This window comes from Argopecten irradians, chromosome 10 (assembly GCF_041381155.1).
Source record: "Argopecten irradians isolate NY chromosome 10, Ai_NY, whole genome shotgun sequence".
NCBI lineage: Eukaryota > Metazoa > Mollusca > Bivalvia > Pectinida > Pectinidae > Argopecten > Argopecten irradians.
In genome coordinates, this window is record NC_091143.1 from 23465120 (window position 1) to 23484305 (window position 19186).

Sequence of the window (19186 nt, forward strand, 5' to 3'; positions counted from 1 at the left end):
TGTTCCCTTTATATTCTTTGTAAGATTCTCACAAAATGATACTTATTTTTCCATTCGAAAACAACGAAAATTCGAGAATATTGCCTTTAACAGTTATCTTCTTTCAGTTTCGATATTTTCCTTCCGGAATGGACGCCATTTTGTGTGCATTTTGATAAGTCACACAGCTACAGCTAGATGATGTTTTCATGCCTGATAATATCACGAAAACGCCGTCATTTGATAGAAATCACCGTGTTGAATGATGCAAATGGATCAAAGCTGTTGATTGTAAGTCACTTGATAGCAAATGTCACAATACAAGACCATAAATTTTATTTAAAGTCGCATATTTCTTACAATTAATATTGGCTCTTGTGGGCTAAACAAACAGTATTATGGCGAAAAACAAAAGTAATAAACATAGACTGGTGATTTGGAAGGCTAGCTGTTCCACACCAAAGCGGCCTCAAAAGAAAATGATTTACAAATGTATGACCATACTTAACCTTGTTAGTTATTTTGATGTCTGCTTTTTTTGTCTAAAGTGTCTGAAATTATAAAAAGAGGATTGTTTAATTGAGATCTTGTTTACTATTTTAAAACCTCGCAGGCTAAATCACGAAGTCTCTTAACATGTAAACTTGTCACTTGTTGAAGTTGATACTGGTAACTGTTACTCAAATGGGTAACGGTTACCCAGAATGGTGTCGGATCGCAGACATTGTACGTTGTGTGTGACGGATGCGATCACGATTTCCACCCACAGTGCATTGGGATTATAGCGAAGCTAACGTTAAAAAAGAAAGAAGGTTCTATGCAGAGATTGCAAATTTGAAAAAAAATAAGAAGTAAATAAAATATTGATCTTTATCTCATTTTTCTTCTATAATGCTCCGTTTTCATCTGCAAATTAGTATGTACTTTCATTCTGCCTTTGGTATTTTAGTATGTTCCTTTGTTTTGTCGTTCCGTCGTTCCTTGTTTTAGTAAAAGGCCCTGACTGAATGCGGGTACCCAGATCGGGTTTATTTTAAAACTGCAATACAAAAGTCAACAATTAATTTCATTGAACGCTTTTCTCCATATTAGTTTTTAGAATAATTTACGTTAAAATCAATGTATTCAATCACAGGTATATAATTTCATCTTTTTGGTATCACTTGCCTAACTTATGTGATAAACAAACTATAAATGACATAAGGGAAGTAACTCTTGGAATTTTAAGTGCTATTCACATTTGTTTGATTTTGCATGTGTACATTATCGTAGATGACAATTTAAACACTAGAAATTTGACAGAAGAATACAGCTCTGAATTAGAAACTACCAAATAACTTACAACTTTATGGAGAAAATTTGTATTCTAGACATAGTTTGTACCATTTCCCCACTTTTTAAACCAGAATTTTTAGCAAATAAAGGAAAACTATATTTATCACACAAGGCAATATTTGCCATAACACTTGATTTCAGATATTATCTCAAGTTTGTGGCGGTAAAACAATCCTGCTAGTTATGGTCATGCAGAAATATCGCCATTTCAATATTTCTTGAAGATCAAGGAATAATTATAGCAACAGCTAAAAGAAAATTTCCAAAGTGAATTGAAACGGGAGCATTATTAGCAAAAAGTGTGCCATTTTGTGTAACATGATGTTTCAGAGAATAATTGATTTACAATGTATTTTCATTACAAAATATGTAGTTACATCAGTGATATATCTCGATATGCTTACAGGAATCAAACTTAATAATTGAGATCTAGTTTGATTAGGAGAAACAATATTTATATATATAATGCTACATTTATGTATGTCAGTTAGCTAAAGGATGACAAAAACTTACAATATTTACTACATTTGTATGTATATAATTGTATATTAATTGTACATTGATGTCTGAATCCATTTTTTTTCTATGATACTGAAATAGAAATAAAAAGGTACATGTAAGCTTGAATGATTTAGATATTTTCAGTAAAGATATAAAAACAAGTTAATAGGATTTTAACTAACCAGATGAAATTAATAATTGTTTAAATATGATCAAGACAGCCAGAATTAATTAAGATAGATTTTATGCTTGACAGGATTTTAAAAAAGGCTTCAGATAAGTATACACTATTTAAAATATTGTTTTGTATTAATCAAGAGCCTGGAATATTGAAAAAAAAGTAAACATATGATTGACATGTATTATGATCATATCTTAATTAATTACCTGACCCATGATTTCTCGAAACTGTCTTTTAAAAACAGCCTGAAATAAAACATAATTTTACAAAAGAAAAAAAAATAGATTTGACCTTGAGTTGGTGCTTTTTAAATGTTTCGAGAAATTAGGGCCTGGTAAATGTAAATTGATTAATTAATGAAAAAAAACACCTTTTATATTTTTCAGATAATACATGAATAATGAGTTCTCCACAGCTTCATACTGTTGTCATCATCAAAGACAATGGAACGCCTGTTTTGAGGCGAATCAAAGTGAATCTTCTAGGCAGAAGAGATGGTGAGATGAAAATGTATTAGATAAGATAATTTAAAAAAAAATGTCTTGATCAAGTCATGAAGAGATGATGAGATGAAAATGTATTAGATAAGATAATTTAAAAAAAAATGTCTTGATCAAGTCATGAAGAGATGATGAGATGAAAATGTATTAAATAAAAAAAAAAAATTTAAAGTGTCTTGATCTTGATCGACTTGTTTTTTCATTACCGTAATATATATACGTATCTAAAAATAATAAAAATAATAAATATTTTTAAAAAATCTGCCTTCCCTAACGCTTTCGCAGCTACCACTGCTTAAAGGGATATTTAATGATGACGCTGATAAGGCAACAACACAAACAACAAGGATTATATAAATATATATATAAGGAAAGATGGAGCTTTAAAATAAGCAATTTTGAAGCAAACATTATAAAGATGCAAGTACAGGTTTATCATACTCTTTCAGCTCATAATATACATTTTTAAAGAAAATCTTGTCTTATTCACTATAGAATGCAAAGTTTTTTATCACCTTTCTGGTAAGAACGAAAAAAGGAATTGGTGTCATAAAGTTTAAGCAGGGCACAAATTAAAAAAAAAAAAATCGAAAAAGAAACATCAGAAAATTTAATATGCAAATATTATGAGCTGACAGTGTAGACAGTTTTCTGCAATTATACAAAATTTGGTTATAATCCATCAATATATGAGATCTGCAGGAAATCTTGAAGAGAAAAATGGATGGAATTCATAAATGTAGAGTAAAATAACAGTGGGGATCATTTTGGCTCGGCACTGTACTGTGTATAAAGTAAAATGGTTTTGTTGGCATGCCATATATATGTCAACAACGTGGTTATAATTTAAAGTTTATTAAACCCATGAGTCTGAAGGTGTTAATTGTCATTATTACCCTTTAGCATTGTGATAAAATGTAAGTATAAATATCATCCTGTTATTGTAGCTCTTTATACATATCTACTGGTTAATCATGACAATCTAATTCAATTCAATCCTGCTCATTTATTTCCTCCTTAGAAAATGAGTATGCTAGAACCACTGCATCACATTAAAGTTGTTTTGTTTTCCTTGTCATTTCAGAGATTTTCCCAAGGCATAGCTTTATTATAAAATTCAAAGATGAGTACTCATGTAACGGAGAAATGGAGAAGTATGGCCTAGAAAGTAACACAAGTACAAAAGGTAATCGGAACGCAAACAACCCACGTACATTTACACACTATGTCAGCAAGGGCTTGACAGAAAAATTACTGCAAGATCTGATTGAGTCTTCAGATGTTCTAGAGGACTATACTAGACATCTCCTGGACCGCGATATCCATTTTAATAAGCTTGACCTTACACGAAACCAGCTGCAGTTTGAAGTGATCTTTAAAGACAAAGAAGACTATGAGGAAACGGTGAAAACGTGTACAACCCCATTTAATAGCCAATTCTGGAGGCCAAAAAATGCAACTAAAAGTAAGTTTCCGGGATTTCAATCTGTTCCAACTTTACATGATATGTCAGAAGACACCAATCAGGGCTCATCAAGTCAGGAAATAATGCCTTTTGGTAGTGGTCGGGGACCAGATAGACTGAAGGAATCTGTTTCCAGGGGAATTGAGAAACTTTCTAATGCAGAAAATGTGGTGTTGGATGGAATGAAGGAATGTGATACGTTATCATTAGATGACCTGGTGATCCAGGGTTTGTTAAATGAGGATAAATCACCTGATGAAATCAGTGCACTTACAGAAAAATCTAGAGGCACAGATAAATCTAGTGACAATGAAAAATCGAAAAGCACGAAGAAATCTAGAGGCACAGAAAAATCTAATGACAAATTTGATGCAGACCACTTCTCAAAAGAAAGATTTGTAATTTCTTGTGAGGGAAAGTCACCTACACAGGAATACGTTCCATGTGATGGGGACTTGGGCAAGGACTTAGAGACAGCATTAAAACAATCCTCACCGGCCAAGTCAAAGAGAAGTTCAAGACCACAAAGGAGGACGACAGATACACATATTTCTAAATCTACTGAGGACATTGAGGGCAAAGTGCCAACATCCAAGTCTGTGCGTTTAGCGGAAGAATCGTTAGAAAAGGTAGTTTATTTATTTGTAATTACACAGTTACTGTAATGTCATACAGCCATGTTATAAATATCATAATGTACACAATCATGTAATAATTAACTCTCTTGTAATGTCACAGCTAGGTAATAATGACGTCATAATCAAAATTATAATATCACATCGCACTATTGTCTCGATAGAAACATCAAATATTAAAGCATGATTTTGCAACCCTTATACAGAAACAAAATCAAAAGTTTTGTCTGTATTACCATAAATACTAGTTATGTGATAAATAAAATCTTATTGATTATGACATAGCCAATAAGATTTTATTTATCACATAACTAGTATTTGTGGTATTATAGACAAAACTTTTGATTTTGTTACATTACATAATGTAATATAAAATTTATTCAACTTTTGATAATCCACTTGCCAGAAGGCTCATCAAGGCATATCATTGTTGAACTTGTTACATATAATTAATAATTTTCATATTGCATACAATCAAGTTACTTGTCATATAATAAGTAAGATTCTCTGTTTACTGTTATTGATTTCGTAAACTAGATTTAGCCATTTATTTACATCTGTTTAGGGTTTTTTAAGGTAAATCTACAGGCAGTAGTGTAAGGGACCAAACAATTATTTTGTCATATGGCTTACTGTAACTGTAATTTTGAGTGCACATGTGAAAGAAAGTTGAATGAAACATCTGTTATCAGATCAATTTTTGTATGTATTTTTTTTTTCACTTTAATCAGAGGAATTTGAGAAATGTTGAAACTTCAAGATTTATGAAAAGAGAAGACTACCCTATACTTGGTAGTGAACAGGAACTGGTAAGTTTATATATATTTGTAGTCATTGAAATGAAGTGCCTTAAAGGCCGATGTTTTATTGCCTTTGCTGTAAGACTATAGCTATCTAAATATCAAAGAAACACAATTTAACAAAGTATCACAATTTATTGACTCGTTCCCTATCCGGGCCTCGAACTCACGATCTACTGCACCCAATCACCTCCATATTGCACAAATGTCCGGGAAGGAACCTTGCATTGTATACGTATAATGACTTCCAGTCTGGAACCCAGTACAGTATAGAAAAAGTTAAAGCAGGGCGAGATATTTAATACTGCAATTTTTTAATACATTTTAGGCTTACAGGCTTCATTTCATCTTTTGATTTATTTCCATGTAGAACTTACTTTTGTAGTTCATTGAATCAAATTTAAAGTGTAGTTAGCAAATACCAGTGAATAGTGAATACCAAGTAGTCTGGTAATATGTATTTTTCATTGCATTTTTCCTTGAGTTAGATCTCCTATATACACATAATTTATCACTTTATTTGATTGTTCCTATCAGAATATTAAACATGGCCAATAAAAATACTTTTAATAATATAACACATAATGTTAATAAATTGCAAAATATTGATATACTTTCACTAAGGATATATTTAAATCTATTTCAGGGTTGATGAGTAGAAGTGATTTTAGAAATATTTCTATCTTTACAGGAGTGTTGTGCATGTGGCCTTGATGAACCAGATGTTACAGCCAGATCCAGGAAGTACCTTGAACTGTTAATGGAAGCTGTCATTTCTGGCCAAAGTAAAGCTCTTCTTGGCCTGAAAGAAGTGTATGTCAGCCTGCAATCAGATATGTCCATTTACTTCTTCAACAAATACCATTACTACGATGTGCAGACCGATTCTAAACAGCTAATACTGCTTGTAAGTGATTATAAACCTACTGAGATCAGACATTCCTTATGGTGTTGTCAGAAACCTACATAACTCAGACATAACGATTCGAACTCCGACTGTTGACATTACAAACCGACATAGTCAAATCCAGGATCTCATCTTTTCTCATCTTCCAAACTTTATACTTTCGTCTTCATTATATCTCCTGAACTCCACCTCTTTTATGGTCTCGCTCGCCCCTGTAAGGAAGACTCAGGGTTCTCTCCCCTGGCCAAGACACCATAGTATATAAAACTGGTAGTTTGAATGTTTTTAATTGCTAAAAGTAAACTTTGAAAGTAACATACTCCTCCACATATTCTGAACCCTCCCTATTTATCAATGCCATTGCCAGGCCATTATTTTTTCAGTGTAATAATTGGAATGAAAACTGTTTCTAAAGCACTTCAAGTGCATCTTGAATTCGATTGTGTTGACCATTAGCAAAATGCCCAAAATACTATCCATAGAGTGAGCCTAGTCAGTATATAATGTATCTGGGTGGGTTGTACTTGTTTGGGGTCTTCGGCGTCAGGCTTGAGGTAGCACTTGTAATAAAAAGGGCAAGAGTTCCAGTATCAGGGAGTCTAATGTGTGTTGATATGCGAAAGTTTAAATTGGGATGCGAAGCAAACATGGATTCGAAAACTCTGTTTCACGTATCAACCATGATTTTTTTTATAAATTACTCGTGTCTCTTCTATGGATTCATGCAACACTTTTATAAATATTGCATTTTGGTGACAAAGTGATTGCAGTTTCTAAACGTGCATGAGATGGTTACTGCCCTCATTTATTTAAAATTCTATTGAAGAAAAACCATGCAATTTTTTGCGCAAAAACAGCACCTGGATATGGTTTTGTTTGGCTGAAGGTGAAATGTGCGTGTAGTTCGTGAGAACAGTTGTATATATAAGACAGAATATTGTAAAATAATCTATCAGACATTGTTTATCATCTTTACACTTGGAGAAATCGCTGAAATTACAGTTCCAATCATTTTATTTTCGGTGCGATTTTAGAAACTGCAATCGTTTTGTCTCCAAAACGCAATATCTATAACAGTGTTGCATGAATTCATAAAAAAACATTTTTTCTGGTTTCTGTGACTTTTTCTGGGTTGTGATTTTTCACTAGTTGGCTGCTAAACCTGTCACCTACGTATATATATTATAAATGCCACTTACTATTATTTGACTGAAAAACCACATGTTTATTACCTAAGAGATTTTGATAAAAATATCAAATGGAGAAATCAACAACTAACAGTTACTGTGTTTCCTTAATTATTTTGTTTCAACAAAATCACAAACTTTTATATTGCAGCTAGCAGTAGCTGGATTAAATGATGGAAAAGGTGTCAATCTACTGGACTTCTCTCAGGTTGAAAACACCCAGGTAAACCACAGCAAAACTAGTCGACCCTTGCCTTATGACAAGCCCTATCGTAATGATAGGAGTAAGAAATGGGGAGGTAACTCTATCAAGGCTTTGGATAAATCTGGTCGAGTTTCTCCAGAAGGGGGAAATGATGAGGATAACTCTGGACCGCCAAAGAGTGCCAACGGGAATTTAGGACAGTCCGCATGGGAGGTGAAGGAAATGATTATGGATAAAAGGCTATCTTCTGGTCTTCCATCGGGGTTCTTTGATGAAAGAGTTGACACTGATGTTGGTGACCTTGAACAAGACAATGCCAATCCAAGTGACCTTCAACAAAATGGCATCCCTACTGGGCACGCTCCCAGAGAAGAGGTGCAACAGAACAGTCGTACCCCTGAATCTGATACAGAAGTAATTATTGAAGCTAATTCTTTCAGTGATGAGGAAAATAATGAAAATGAAGATGAGAGTGATGAATCTGATGAAGATTTAGACTTTAACAGTAATCTGCCTGGTGTGCGGACAGTACCTGAAGGTGCCTCAGACTCTGGTGGTGCTATGGGAGGATACACTGGTGAACAGGCTTTCAGTGAGAGACACAGACCATATGTGCAATCTTGGAATGTTAACCTTGGAGACAATGGACAAAAATGCTTGTATGCGGCTTTGAAAGGTAATTAATGAAAAATTAAGAAGAAAAATCTGTGTTTTAATTCTCCTAACAGTGATATGGGATGGTGGAAATAAAGCTTGTAAGTACCGTATATTGACAGAATAAACCTAAGTATTTGACTCTGTAGATAACTTAGCCTTTATGGTGACTGATAAATAATTATTTATTTTATCAATAGGGTTAGGTGGAGTACAACACTTGGATCCTGATAAACAATTATTTATACAGATAAATAATCCTTTTTATTATGTCATGGTGCGTCGTCCGTCCGTCCGTCGTCCGTCCGTCCGTCAACATTTAATTTAAATCGCTACTAGTCATAGAGTTCCGCATGGATTGTGACCAAATTTGGCGATAAACATTCTTGGGGGAAGGGGAACAGAACTTGTATAAATTTTGGCTCTGACCCCCCAGGGGCAGGAGGGGCGGGGCCCAATAGGGGTAATAGAGGTAAATCCTATAAATCGCTACTTGTCCTAGAGTTCTACATGGATTGTAACCAAATTTGGCCACAAACATCCTTGGGGGAAGGGGAACAGAACTTGTATAAATTTTTGCTCTGACCCCCCCGGAGGCAGGAGGGGCGGGGCCCAATAGGGAATTTAGAACCTGTATTCAGAACATTACTTGGCATTACAAACCAGGTGAGCGATACAGGCCCCCTTGGCCTCTTGTTTCATTATTAGGTTTAGACGGAGTACAACACTCAGATCCCAGTACCATGTTCCTTCTAGACCTATCCAATAGCATGCAGCAGCCTGGCAAGATAGACGAAATGAAAAGCAAGGTCAAAAGTATTCTGGAAGGTGAGCTTATCCTGACAGTTATCCCCTTTTCCTTTATTTTGGGTGGATTATAACCAAATGGGTCTACCACATTGTTTTAAAATACCATATGGCCAGTTTTAACAGTTTTAAATTTTCTCAATATTTTGGGGATCAATTTTTCACGACATTAGCAATTTCCTGTGAATTCGCAAAAATAACATAGTATACACCAGTTTAACAAAAATACAAATCATTTTATATTTATGGAAACAAGACTAGTTGTACTCTGTTAGGGCCTGGCATCAAGATTCAGGTGCCCTATATATAGTAACCTGTCGGTCAATCCGGCCATCCATTGACATCATTTATTAATGGTATAAAGTGCCATGATATGTTTTTCTTGTTAACACAGTGGCAGGGAGTAAGCACTTTGGATGCCAGATGTCGGAGACCTTCGGTATAGCAGTCTTTGGTCACACTTCCAAAGTACTGTTATATCCTTCCAGAGACCTGGGTGCTGTACAGGAAACATTAGGTAACTTATCAAGTACCAGTGATATCTAAACTCTTCATTACAGCCATGCCTATCAGAGACAGCTTAAATCTATTGGTCAGTTTGTCAAGCTATACTTGTTTGAATTTTTCAATAAATTAACTGGCCAATTAACTTGAAATTTATTTAATTTGTTCACAAAATACAAAACATATTAGTCTAAGAATACTGTTAAAAATATCAAAGTTCAAGATTAGCATTTTGGCATGGTGAACATTTGTTAATACTATGAAGCAAGGATAATGCAGAAAAGTTGACAATTTTTTAAAATCTTACCTGCCTGGTATGTTTAAGTCAAGGTCAAGGTCATTTCAAAGGTCAATGTCATATTTTGTATTTCTTTTACTAAGTTTTAGGTCACCTGACCATAGGTCATGTTGACCTATAAGATAGTCTTTTGTCATGCGTCGTCTGTTAACATTGTCTTGTGAACACGATAACTTTAAACTGGTAAATTTAAACCGAGCTAAATGAAACTTTGTATGTAGACTAATATGGGAAAGATCTCAGACGAGTTTGGAAATCAGCTTTATTCAACTGTAATTTACGGAGTTATTGCCCTATGCACTAATAATTACTACTGGACCTTGTGAATATGATAACTTTGAATAAATATGCACTCAGCTTCATGAAACTTTGTATTCAGGCTATAAAATTGGAATTATCTTGGACAAGTTAAAAAATCGACATGATTAGATAATAACTTACAGAGTTATTTCCCTTTGCAATTACATATATTGAATGTTATGAACGTAATGACTTGAGTAAATATGCACAGAGCTTAATGAAAATTTGTATGTAGACCTATTAGATGTGAGTAAATATGCACAGAGCTTAATGAAAATTTGTATGTAGACCTATTAGATGTATGTTCTATTTCGTGAACAGATAGTGCAGGTTTAAATATATAATTCTCCTTGTCAAAACTCTTTAGTTGTTTTATGTTTATTAAGAAACCAGGAAAGAAACTTAAAATATTCTGCCATAGACTTATTGGTTAATTCATGTTGTATATGATTTGGTGTTTCTTACAGATTCGCCAAACTTCCCTGTAGCTGCCGGACGATCTCCCCTAGCCCTGGGTCTGCTTCTTTGTACCTGTGTCTGGTTTACAGAAAAAGGTAATTGTAAACTCGTCTACATTCACAGTTTGTAATCTCTCGCCTGGAGTTATCTGGTACTGATTTAATGTGCATTTTGTATTGCATTCAACTTCATAGATGTTTTTTTCATATTCTTTTCATAAAATTGTAAAAATATTTTGATGAATATGCAATAATTGGTTAAGAAATAATTAAAAAAACATATTGATGTATATTCACCCTTATTAATGTATTGATGTATTTTCACTCTTGATTAAATATTTAAGGAATAGATTTTTATATTGTTGAGGTTATGAGGGTATAATGATAATGGAGCCCATGTAAATTTTTTGCCAGGGTTACATAATTTACATGGGCTCCATTATCATTATACCCTCAGAACCTCAATAAAATAAACACCCATTCCTTCTATTTGCAGTTTTTCATGCAAGCAAATATTTTTTATTCTCGTGATAGTTGCATATTTTTTTTAAAATACCAATATCTCTTGTCATCGTCAACAAATTCGATTGAACAGTTGATTGTGACTGAGTTATTCAAATGTTCCCACCAAAAATGGGGTCATGACCCACATTTCCCACTGCATTGCTACACAAGTGGCTATTCACGTACCAACAGAATTATCGTATGTGTTGTACTAACATTAAACACTGATAATGATACCAGGTAATACTAGAAAGCATGAGTCCATATGACGGTGAAAAGTGTAAATATTGATGTATCTTCATCTCTGATTAAAATATTTATGTATTTATATTCACCTTAATTAACATATTGATGTATTTTCACCCTTTATTAACAGATTGATAAACATATATGTTCTTTCTTTATTAAATTCACAGGAACAGGAGGCACTGTCTGGTTACATGGCCGGAAAATCCGTCCACGCATTATCGTTATCAGTGACTTGGAGTTTAATGAAACAGCAACTGGAGGGGAAGCAGACGACACAGATGCTCTGGCCTTCGTATGTACGGTTTTTTGTATAGCATCATTCATCATCAATATTCCAGGCTTAGCTTAATTTCCTCTTCATGACATTTACTGAATCATCAGAATTACATAATAATATAGCATTGAATCAGCATTGATTCAGTATTTATAGCTTATCTTATTAAAACTTTTAATGATATTTGACTACTCTCAAAACTACTGAACCAAATTCACAAAACTTTCTTTAGTAAAGATCAACCAAAATGGCATCGTCGGTGACCCACGGTAGATTGCACTACACTATGCTACACTTATCACCCATGGGACAGCTCGATCTCAGAGCACTGTTTAAATGATGTCACACTATAAATAGAAACCAATCAATATAACTTTTTTAAAATGAGAACTCCTCAGTTTGGAAGGAGAATATTTATGGATATCAATGTTGTTTATGTACAGCTTCTGTGAAGCATATGTTACCTCCAATCTCATTTGCTAAAAAATCGGCAGGAAAATCTGTCGGGGGGCCAATCAGATAACACTTGGCAAAAGCGATGCTCTGAGATCCAGGGGGTGATAAGTGTAACATAGTGTAGTGCAATCAACCATGGGTCACCGACGATGCCAAAATGGTAAATATATATCATGGTCCTCACCGATGACCATGATTGTCCCTGGTCCTATTAATTTTTGTTTGTTTGTTTGTTTGAAGTGTTAGATAATTATGGATAGAGTTAGAATGAATAATCCCAGCTATTGATAAGACATATCTATTCTGCAGACAAATGATGTGCTGAATCAGCTGATTACAATAGCACTGAAACTGAAAGCTTTGGGAATACCAGTCTATGTCATGTCAGTCGGAAATGGACCCCAGGTCAGTAATTGATCTTTCTATCAATAGTATAGGAGTCTAGTATCAGCAGATGTCACAACTCAATCGAGTCATATCAAACACTTTAGATTTTTGATCAAAAGTTCCTCAATAAAACGGAACTCTGGTAATGTGCTGTTGATGATTTTTGCCTGATGTGTTATGACTGCTGATACAAACCCTGTCTTATAGGATTGTGCTGGAATTAAGGTCCAATTTTAATGAAGTGTGAACTGTTCTTTTTAAATAAGTTTGAACACAGATATTTATTTCTGATAATATTATCTTAATGATAACAAAGCATTTTGGTCTATACAGTTATACAAATGTGTTGATAAAAAATCATGGAGAGCAACTTACACAAATTTTAATTGATCACATTTTTGAAAGTATAAAAAAAAAATTGCATGTGAGTACATTTGCTTTAAAGTATTAGGTTCAAAATTCAAGCTTATGTTTTTTAAGATATGTTAGGACTAATTGTGAGTTTACTGTGTACTAGTTGAATGACCTTCGCACAAGGTTGGGCCCCCCAATAAGGATGACTGGAGGGAAAATCATGGAGAAATCAGAAGAACTGCTAGGTCGACAGGCCTGGCAACAGGTAGGATTAATAGAATCTTACAGGGTTCTGCAAGTGGACAGGGATATCTCAACCCTAGTGAAAGTTGTTATTTGTCAATATACCATGATTCAAAATACCATGCTACACCGCTAATATAACATAAAATTTTTGTGGTGTAGAATTTTTTGTTATTTTCTTGGTGGTTATGGAACCACAAATAAAAAAACGACAAATGATGTTTGATACATCTTTGTTATCTCTGTGTCACAAAATCAAGAAGCCAAAAATAATTCATGTTATAATATTAATTAACAGTAAAAGGTATAAATACATTTAACACAAGTAGGTTAAAGATGGAGCATTATATAATTATATACAATCATGTAGTATTGGCCATGTTCATCTTGTCCCTTACAATTCTAATTTCATTTGGAAGTTTATCTTAAATTTTGTTATTATGGTATCAGAGGATTTCAAAAGTGACATTTTAGTGCATCCCTGAAACCCCCTAGCTAATTTACAATTTTTGGCAGAACTATACGATCACATTTGAGTTTTCTTTAGGCCTGTTAAAAGCAGATAACATTCCAGGTAGTTTTGTCACTATGTTAAACAGTCTTGCTAACTGAAACTTCTCTTACTTAAAGTACTGGCGTGGGGTTCCTTATCAGACCAAATGTCGAAGGTCAAGGTTACTGTAAATTATAAATAGAAAATTTATTAGGTGTTATAACTTCACCTTTCTTCGGCCGATCAAGGTCAACTTTATGGTAAACTTTTATCGTGTGTTTCACAGATACTATCTTGTAACATACTGGATATGCTGGATAATGTGTGGGGCCCTATGACACCCGAAGAAAAACTAGAAATCATCAAGTCATTCGCTGGTGAGGATCCTGAGGACAGGGTAAGTTGTTCTTGATGTCATTTTGACCCTGCAGGTAGGGCATTAGAATTGTACCTGCTACTCCATTGCATGATCGTAAAAGGCGACTAGATTTAGGATCTTATCTTTTCTTTCTTAAGTTACTTTCTTCTTCCTGACATCTCCCTTGACACCACCTCACTTTTGGCCTTTTGTTGAATGCCCATCCCTGTAAAGAAGGATCTGGGTTCTGTCCCCAGGTCAAGACAAAACAAAGTCTGTAAAAGTGGCAGTTTTTGCTCCTGCTAAGCGCTTAGCATACAGGGAGTGGGATGACTGGTTTGCCCGTTGTCAGTATAATGTGACCAGTTGGGGTGTTTTACTTGGTGTCTTTGGTGGCATGCTTAAGTGATATAGCACTATAAAAATGGCAACAGTTTCACTATACAAGAAGACACAACACGAACATACTGCAGTCTCCTAAAACACGCAACTCGCACTACACACACCCTGCACACTGCAAACGTAGGGAGGGGGGGGGGGCGTCCTTACATGACCCTGGCTATTGATAGGACATAAATTAAACAAACAATGCTCTGATTTACAGCTTTCATCATTTTAATAAAACAATTGTACAGATGTTATGAAAGAACTATAATTGAAGCCCACTGCTTTCATGAAATGTATAGATCAATATTATCTGCATGCATCTATGCAGCATAAACCTTCAACTATGACTATGTAGCCTAGTCTCTCCTTAGATTTTGTGTGGAGAGTTAGATTTTATTGAAATGGCCATGTTGTAGTTTAATAGATATATATATACTGATAAAGATAAATTTATTATTATATACATTGCATTAAATTAATAACAATAATGATATATTGTTTCTTCAACACTTGCAGGAAAGTATTAGAAAAATGATGGCAGAGCGAAAAGAGAAAGAAAGAAACGAGGAAGAAATCTGTTCCCTCTTGAGACATACAGGAGAACCAGGAGAACAACTGTGGAGAGAGTTCCCTATGGGTGACCGGGTACAAGATATACAGCATGTCAACACAGCAGGCACTATTGTGGGTCATTTACCAAACAGTGAGTGTTTCCTTAATTTCCAAGAGCATCCATGTCTTTCTATAGGTTTAGGTTGAGAGTAAATAAATATGCTTCTATTGAAGCTATCTGTTTAAAACTATCAGCTGAGAGGAAAGTGACCTTGGTAATGTAGTTTGAAATATGAAACGTTATAGTAACAGTTATTGACTTTGTTTCCACAGGGAGAGTGTTGATACAGTGGGATAGTGGAAACAATGGCGAGTTTGCATCCTTAGAGATGTCACGATTGGTAATAGGTACAGCAAGAGACTGCCGAGAGTACGAAGGAGAGACCCACCGAGTTGGATCAAGGGTCCGTAGAGGTAGGTTTAATTTATTACTCATGATTGACATTCTCGCAAATTAGTGCGTTGAAACAAATTGCTGTTGGTTTTCAGGGAATTGGGAAAGATTTATCACTACTGGAATATAGTCCATGAAAATGTCATGAATTAGATTATAAAAAAGCAATGAAAAAATCATTGGCAAACCGCATGAAAATGGCCATGAAAAAGGTAAAGTAATTATGATCATAAAAAATCAATAAAATTTATATTTCATGCCCATTAAATTTTATGATCTTAATTTCATGGTCATGAAATTTTACAATAGCTTCATGACCATGATTTTAATTCAGTATTTTTATGACCATGAATATATATATTTTTTCTGGCCGTGAACATGATTATGGCCATGAATAAGGTAAAGTAATCATGGGGTAGTTGAAAGTTCATGGTTTTTTCATTACTAAATGAAATTATTTATGGCCCTGATATTTCTAACAACTGTTTCAAATCTTTATCAATGAAACTTCATCATGAAGAGAATTGTATTTTTAGGTCATCTGACCCAAAGGGTCAGGATGACCTATAGTCATCATGCACCGTCCGTCGTCGTCCGTCGTCGTCCGTCGTCCGCCGTCCGCCGTGCGTAAACTTTTCATTCAAACAACTTCTTCTCAATAACCGTAAGGCCCACAGTACTCATATTTGGCCTGTAGCATACTTGGATGAAGGGCTATCAAAGTTGTTAAAATAAATGACCTTGACCTGCTTTCAAGGTCACATGGGTCAAATAGGCTAAATTCTTTGAACGACTTCTTCTAACTAACCAAAAGGTCCAGGGTACTCATATTTGGCCTGTAGCATGCTGGGATGAAGGGCTACAAAAGTTGTGAAAATTAGTGACCTTGACGTACTGTCAAGGTCACCAGGGGTCAAATAGGCTAAAATCTTTGAACAACTTCTTCTAACTAACTGAAAGGTCCAGGGTGCTCATATTTGGCCTGTAGCATGCTGGGATGAAGGGCTACAAAAGTTGTGAAAATTAGTGACCTTGACGTACTGTCAAGGTCACCAGGAGTCAAATAGGCTAAGATCTTTGAACGACTTCTTCTAACTAACCAAAAGGTCCAGGATACTCATATTTAGCCTGTAGCATGCTGGGATGAAGGGCTACAAAAGTTGTGAAAATTAATGACCTTGACGTATTGTCAAGGTCACCGGGGGTCAAATAGGCTAAAATCTTTGAACGACTTCTTCTAACTAACCGAAAGGTCCAGGGTACTCATATTTGGCCTTTGGCATGCTGGGATGAAGGGCTACCAAAGTTGTGAAAATAAATAACCTTGACCTACTTTCAAGGTCACAGGGGTCAAATAGGCTCAAATCTTTGAACGACTTCTTCTAACTAACCAAAAGGTCCAGGGTACTCATATTTAGCCAGTAGCATGCTGGGATGAAGGGCTACAAAATATATGAAAACTAATGACCTTGACGTATTGTCAAGGTCACGGGGGGTCAAATAGGCTAAAATCTTTGAACGACTTCTTTTAACTAACCAAAAGGTCCAGGGTACTCATATTTGGACTGTAGCATGCTGGGATGAAGAGTTACAAAAGTTGTGAAACTTAATGACCTTGACATATTGTCAAGGTTACCGGGGGTCAAATAGGCTAAAATCTTTGAACGACTTCTTTTAACTTACCGAAAGATCCAGGGTACTCATATTTGGCCTATAAAATGCTGGGATGAAGGGCTACCAAAGTTGTGAAAATGAATGACCTTGACCTACTTGGAAGGTCCCAGGGGTCAAATAGGCTAAAATCTTTGAACAATTTTTGTTAACTAACACAAAAGTCCAGGATACTCATATTTTGCTGGTGGCATGCTGGGATGAAGGGTTACCATAGTTATAAAAATGAATGACCTTGACTTTCTTTCAAGGTCACAGGGGTCAATTAAGCTAAAATCTTTTAACTACACCTTTTAATTAGCCAAAAGGTCCAGGGTATTCACATTTAGTCAATAGCATGCTGAGATAAAGGGCTATCAAAGTTGTGGAAATGAATAACCTTGACCTACTTTCAAGGTTACGAGAGTCAAATATTCCAAAATCTTGAATTTTGAACTTCTTCTCAAGTTCTAGCAGTGTGATTAAGCTGAAACCTGCATGAAATGATCCTGACATGGTCCCGACCAAGTGTTGTTATATTTTATGTTGATCCAAAATCCAAGATGGCTGCCACAGATGATCCAAGATGGCTGCCACAGATGCCATCTTGAAAACACATTTGAACTTCTTCTCAAGTTCTACCAGTGCAATTTAACTGAAACTTGAAACATGAAATGCGACTGACATGATCTTGTCAAAGTGTTGTTATATCTCTGGTTGATCCCAGATTGGAGATGGCTACCATGACACGATATCTAATTATTTTCCTATACAGCTATTGCCAAGATAGTCAGATGACCGTTAAGGCCCTTGGGCCTCTTGTTCATGAATAAACTTCAAGGCCATGATAAATTTCCATCTTCTCCATCTGCCTTTAATTATAATTCACTACAGTAACTACACATGGAAACCATGAGAAAAATGATATTACCAAGAAACTTGAACATGTATTACAAGCTACATTAGCTTGCTACATAGCATTATATATATATATAAATTTATATCCCTAATCTGCCCAATGCATTATCAATAGATTCATAATATTCCCGTAACAATCGCAATACTTCTATAAAAGTGGTCGTTTCTGTTTAGTGTTCAGCGAAATGGGAGTGGGGCGACTAATTCACCCATTGTCAGTACAATATAAGCAGATGGGGTGTGCTGGTTTGGTGTCTTCGGTGCCATACTTCAGTAATATCACACTATATAAAAGGGCTATTACAAGTAGACACAACACAAATCTACCCCAGTCTCACAAAAGGAAGCACCTCACACTTCACACATGGAACACAGGTCATTACCTTGGCTGTTAATAAGACAATAGGAATTCATTTTTTTAACCAAAACACCAATTGTAAATTGTCTATATGGTCATGCATGCTTTAAATACAACGTTACTATGCATTTCTGTTTTTCTCCAGTTATTCCTGGAAGTGTACCACATGAAACTCGTTTAGATGACACAGATGTGGGCACTGTGGTGACTTTGTCTGCCCTACAGCCGAATGTAGTTTATGTGAGTATGGACATGTAGTTTATGTGAGTATGGACATGTAGTTTATGTGAGTATGGAAATGAAATTAATGTGAGTATGGAAATGTAGTTAATGTGAGTATGGAAATGTAGTTTATGTGAGTATGGAAATGTAGTTTATGTGAGTATGGAAATGTAGTTTATGTGAGTGTGGAAATGTAGTTTATGTGAGTATGGAAATGTAGTTTATGTGAGTATGGACATGTAGTTTATGTGAGTGTGGAAATGTAGTTTATGTGAGTATGAAAATGTAGTTTATGTGAGTATGGAAATGAAATTAATGTGAGTATGGAAATGTAGTTAATGTGAGTATGGACATGTAGTTTATGTGAGTATGGAAATGTAGTTTATGTGAGTGTGGAAATGTAGTTTATGTGAGTATGGAAATGTAGTTAATGTGAGTATGGACATGTAGTTTATGGGAGTATGGAAATGTAGTTTAAGTGAGTATGGAAATGAAATTAATGTGAGTATGGAAATGTAGTTAATGTGAGTATGGAAATGTAGTTTATGTGAGTATGGAAATGTAGTTTATGTGAGTGTGGAAATGTAGTTTATGTGAGTATGGAAATGTAG

At 35.0% G+C, this 19186-nt stretch overlaps 1 protein-coding gene across 1 annotated transcript in view; it reads left to right on the plus strand.

The window, feature by feature from the left end:
- The first annotated feature begins 113 nt into the window (after positions 1–113).
- Positions 114–19186, plus strand: part of LOC138333425 (uncharacterized) — a 28637-nt gene continuing 9564 nt past the window's right edge. The window contains exons 1-16 of the mRNA XM_069281795.1: positions 114–270; positions 2383–2493; positions 3581–4590; positions 5328–5405; positions 6088–6303; positions 7642–8371; positions 9058–9177; positions 9551–9673; positions 10726–10812; positions 11637–11761; positions 12509–12604; positions 13104–13205; positions 13963–14073; positions 14938–15124; positions 15307–15447; positions 18499–18593. Of these exons, the coding sequence (XP_069137896.1) occupies positions 2397–2493; positions 3581–4590; positions 5328–5405; positions 6088–6303; positions 7642–8371; positions 9058–9177; positions 9551–9673; positions 10726–10812; positions 11637–11761; positions 12509–12604; positions 13104–13205; positions 13963–14073; positions 14938–15124; positions 15307–15447; positions 18499–18593 (3318 nt within the window). The 5' untranslated portion in view covers positions 114–270; positions 2383–2396. The remainder of the gene's footprint in view (positions 271–2382; positions 2494–3580; positions 4591–5327; positions 5406–6087; positions 6304–7641; positions 8372–9057; positions 9178–9550; positions 9674–10725; positions 10813–11636; positions 11762–12508; positions 12605–13103; positions 13206–13962; positions 14074–14937; positions 15125–15306; positions 15448–18498; positions 18594–19186) is intronic.